The 3,913-nt window shown below is 30.2% G+C and overlaps 1 protein-coding gene across 2 annotated transcripts; it reads right to left on the reverse strand.

Moving 5' to 3' along the window:
* Positions 1 to 2,710, reverse strand: LOC100161649 (ubiquitin-conjugating enzyme E2 T). Of its 2 annotated transcripts, XM_029489821.1 has the most exons (6): positions 2,475 to 2,708; positions 2,291 to 2,375; positions 982 to 1,091; positions 620 to 689; positions 344 to 548; positions 1 to 285 (listed from the first exon to the last, which is right to left on the reverse strand). In XM_029489821.1, exons 2-6 carry the CDS (start codon positions 2,293 to 2,295, stop codon positions 199 to 201), a joined length of 477 nt encoding a protein of 158 aa, XP_029345681.1. In that variant the 5' UTR covers positions 2,296 to 2,375; positions 2,475 to 2,708; the 3' UTR covers positions 1 to 198. The 2 variants fall into 2 exon arrangements, with proteins under 2 accessions (XP_029345681.1, XP_003245083.1); XM_003245035.4 differs by lacking the exon at positions 2,291 to 2,375 and having other exon boundaries at positions 2,475 to 2,710.
* Between the last annotated feature and the right edge of the window lie 1,203 nt (positions 2,711 to 3,913).

Here is a 3,913-nt window from a genome sequence, read left to right on the forward strand (position 1 = left end):
GTTACAATAATACTTTCAAATATGTTAATGGACTTCTTTTGGCGTTTAATAGTTCTTAACTAGCCAATTTTAAATCAAAATGAATAATTAATAAAGAAAAGTGTACAAAGTTGGAAATTTGCTAGTAGTTTAGTTGGCTGAAGTATTATCTTATAAAACAATAGAAGAATATTAGATATGTATTAAATTAAAATATAATCATACAGTGACTAAAGTAGCATGTTCTTTGGTATAGTGTTTAGCTTTGGATTCAAATGTTTCTTTATCATTCTTAAATTCTTTTGCCTAAAAATCATAACACAGACATAAGAAACTGCAAAAAAACAATGAATTGAATACATACAATGTCCAGTACCAGCGGGTCATTAGGGTTTGGACAGTTCATTAGATTGCATATCGCAACCAATACACCTTCGATGTTAATCAATGGTTTCCATGCACCAGATGGAGGCATTTTCAAAATGTCCAAACAGATTCTGCCGCCACTGTCTATGTTTGGATGATAAACAGGTGTTATGAATGTTACTCTAGGAGGTTCAAATGGATACCTATTGGGACACAATTAGGTAAAAATTAACTAATCAGCATTCAGATACAATATCAAATAATTCAAATTTACTTCACTGGCAATTCTATCTGCAATTTGAAAATTCCATTTTCATATGGAGAATCTTTTGGTCCGTGGAGTTCTAAAACAGTTGAATATACATGTTTTAATATTTCAATTAACACGCCCGCCACAGTGAAGAAGTTCTCATAACTATTTTTGTGTAGTTCCCGCAAAACTGATAGTAGCATAAAACAATCAAAGAAGTTCTATACAATAGAATACAGTTACTACTGTCTTTACGGGAACTACACAAAAACGGTTATGACAACTTGAAAAACAGAGATACGGCCTTCTTCGCTGCGGTGGGCGAACTGTAATCTTAAAGTTCTAACAGAATAAATTAAAAAATATATACATAATATGACTCTTACCAGCTTCTAAAACAGAGGTTGATCCTTCTTTTACATTCACCTTAATACCAAAAGGAGGTTTGTTAAGTAATTGTCCTAGTTCTTTTTTCAACCGTGGTGTATTTAACAAACTAAAGTAAAAAAAAAAACAATAGAATTAATATACGATAAAATACTTAATATTAGAATTTTTTAAAAATCATTCATAGTTGTTTTAGAGTATTTCAGCAATATGAAACGTTCTAAATATAATATAAAGACATTATATCCATGATGTATTAATTAAACTTCAATTTGAAACGATTAATTACATTCATCACAACATTATTGTCCTAGCACAAAATAACCAGAAGAGACACCTTTTATCTTTAACTTATGGGGGAGGGAGGGGTAGATTTGCAACACCTGTTGGCAAACCCAGACAAGAAGAATTTTACGTTTTGGTTATATACAAAAATGGGTACACCGGTTTGCCAACAAATTAAAAAGTTTTTTGAGTTCTCAGCGAGTTTCTCGTCTGGTTATCTTGTGGTCCTAGCCCGATTCCAGCACTTTTTTTCTCATTTTTATATTCTGTTAAAATATTAAAGCTTATAAAATAAATATGATTCTCAAAACTACATACTTATTTAAATTGAACAATAATTTTTAAGCGTAGTTAATTTTAAAGATTAAAAACAATATTTTCTAGTGTCTATACTACGCAGGAAAGACTGATGGAAAATTCCAAAGAGACTAAGAGATTATCAATCTTGTTCTCAAACGCATTCCCAATTATTGAAACTATTTCTCGTTTTAATTTTAATCGAGCTTATAGGTTAATGAATAAAATAGTATTCTATTATTCCTATCCTTTTAAAATATATTTTTATCTTGAATATTTAATTTTGTGTATTTTAATTAAGTCATTCAATACATGATGATTTTAATGTCCACAATCTTAACTAATCGATCGGAAATATCAATGTCATTGTTTAGATACATCAATAACCACAGACTTTAAGTACAGGCTACAGCAATAAATATAGATGGTAGGCAGAGCCCAAAATTAAGAACATTGTTTTACTTATAACTAATATTTCTATAGAATAATTTATAATAATTTGAGTATGTATATAATATAAAAATATAGGTATTACCATGACTAAATAGTTGATATATTAAGTTAGTATATTTAGTCATGGGTATTACATCATAGTTAACATCATTTCATATTCGTTAATTTTATTATGTACATTTTATATTTTACATACAAAGACATAAATACATAATAACTATTAACTAGTCATGATTATTGATTATAATAATATAATATCTACGATATTCTTACTTCATGCTTGGAAGTTGGAATGTTGAGCTTTAGCCGTTACAACTTACGAAATTCAAATCACAACAATGAAATATCGATAGTAATACTAATAAAAAATAATTTTTGTCGTGTATGGAGATTAGAGCAACTGACTATCGATTAATTTAAAAATATCTTCTCTTTAAATGTAATTGTTCTTTCTCACCAGTGACGAGTCGTGTCGACCATAGAAAAAGATGTTGAAAATATTTGAAGCTGTGCAACAATCGTAACGACAGTGGGTCAGGACGTGTATCACGGTCTTGGATTATTGTGGTAATAGGTACGGTGTGCCTTTTAATTTTTAAACGAAGGTATGGGTAATAATTTATTATCAGATACAATATGATATTATGGCGGGGCGCGCAAAAGATTGTGGTTTACGATCTTACGACTGATAAGAGATCGGTTGAAACGGTGACGTATCACCTAGATCCCCAAATTGAAACCGTAATAATAAGTTGCATTTACCACATTTATTAGGGGCAATTCGGTAGCTCATAGCTAAACTTAATATTATTATTATTAGTATTTTGATTATACTTTTAAAGAAAACCATAATATTATATTATTACCATAGAGTAATAATTACTCTAATACATGTCATGTTTACATGAACACTTGAGCTATGTCTGTGTGTGAGTAATAAATGAGCATTAGTTGCATTAGTGTGTTTCCGAAAATCGCAGTAATGCCTTGAAGGACAACCATGTGATCTGCTAATCATAAATTTGCTATATATAAGACAAACACAATAAAATGCCCATGTTCCATCTTAAATCGAGCTGCATCGTTCACGAAATTTCGGATTTCGGTAAAATTAAATGCCCACCAGCATCATTACCAGCATCATTCTGTCTTATCACTAAGTTCCATGAACTATATGATAAAATATTTGTTATCAAATAAATAACAACATAATATTATTATTTTTTCGTATGCCGACTTTAAAATATTTGAATCACTCGCGAATCGCCAGTATTTGAAATTCGAACAAAAATACAGATCACAGGACAGTCGTACAGAGTTCTATTCATACAATTTAATATAAAATCACCATGGATAAGTGTATTCTTTTCAGTGAAACATCCAAAGTATCGCCTCGCCACATAACGTACATTTTCATTTGTAAGTATTGTTTTCTAGTTGTAGTGATTATATTTCTTAATAATATGGAGTCAGTCTAATTTGCTAATTCGTTCACAAATATAGATTTCCAAAAAATCAATGAAATAGAAGGGAATAACGGCTAAAAGTGTTCGAATTAAATGATCGTCTCAATAATTTCTACCTGGCATAGAATCTGCGGTAGGTAATCATTTCACAATTAGTGATGGTAAACAATGCTCAGTAAATTAGTAAACACGGTCAGAGGCTGTCTCAAAACATAATCCAAACCACTTGTCTGGGATAGAGAAGCAAAATAAATGTTAGTGATTCACGGCAATATTGGTACTACTCTGCGCACGACTAGTAAATCGCATCTAAGAGGTAAAATCATTTGACATAATTCATAAATTTGGTATTTATATATTTGTTACAACTTGACATTTTCAGAAAATTTTGTTTCTCCAACGATGAGTCAGAAGTAAATGAACAGACGAA

Source organism: Acyrthosiphon pisum, chromosome A2 (genome assembly GCF_005508785.2).
Source record: "Acyrthosiphon pisum isolate AL4f chromosome A2, pea_aphid_22Mar2018_4r6ur, whole genome shotgun sequence".
NCBI classification, from domain to species: domain Eukaryota; kingdom Metazoa; phylum Arthropoda; class Insecta; order Hemiptera; family Aphididae; genus Acyrthosiphon; species Acyrthosiphon pisum.

Bases quoted from the DNA above. Each gene is read 5' to 3' on its own strand.
- LOC100161649 (XM_003245035.4), bottom strand. From the start codon at position 2,497: ATGGTCGACACGACTCGTCACTG. The intron at 1,092-2,474 runs GTGAGAAAGAAC...TTTTTACTTTAG, and splicing joins GTCGACACGACTCGTCACTG to TTTGTTAAATACACCACGGT. The intron at 286-343 runs GTATGTATTCAA...TATGATTTTTAG, and splicing joins ACCCGCTGGTACTGGACATT to GCAAAAGAATTTAAGAATGA.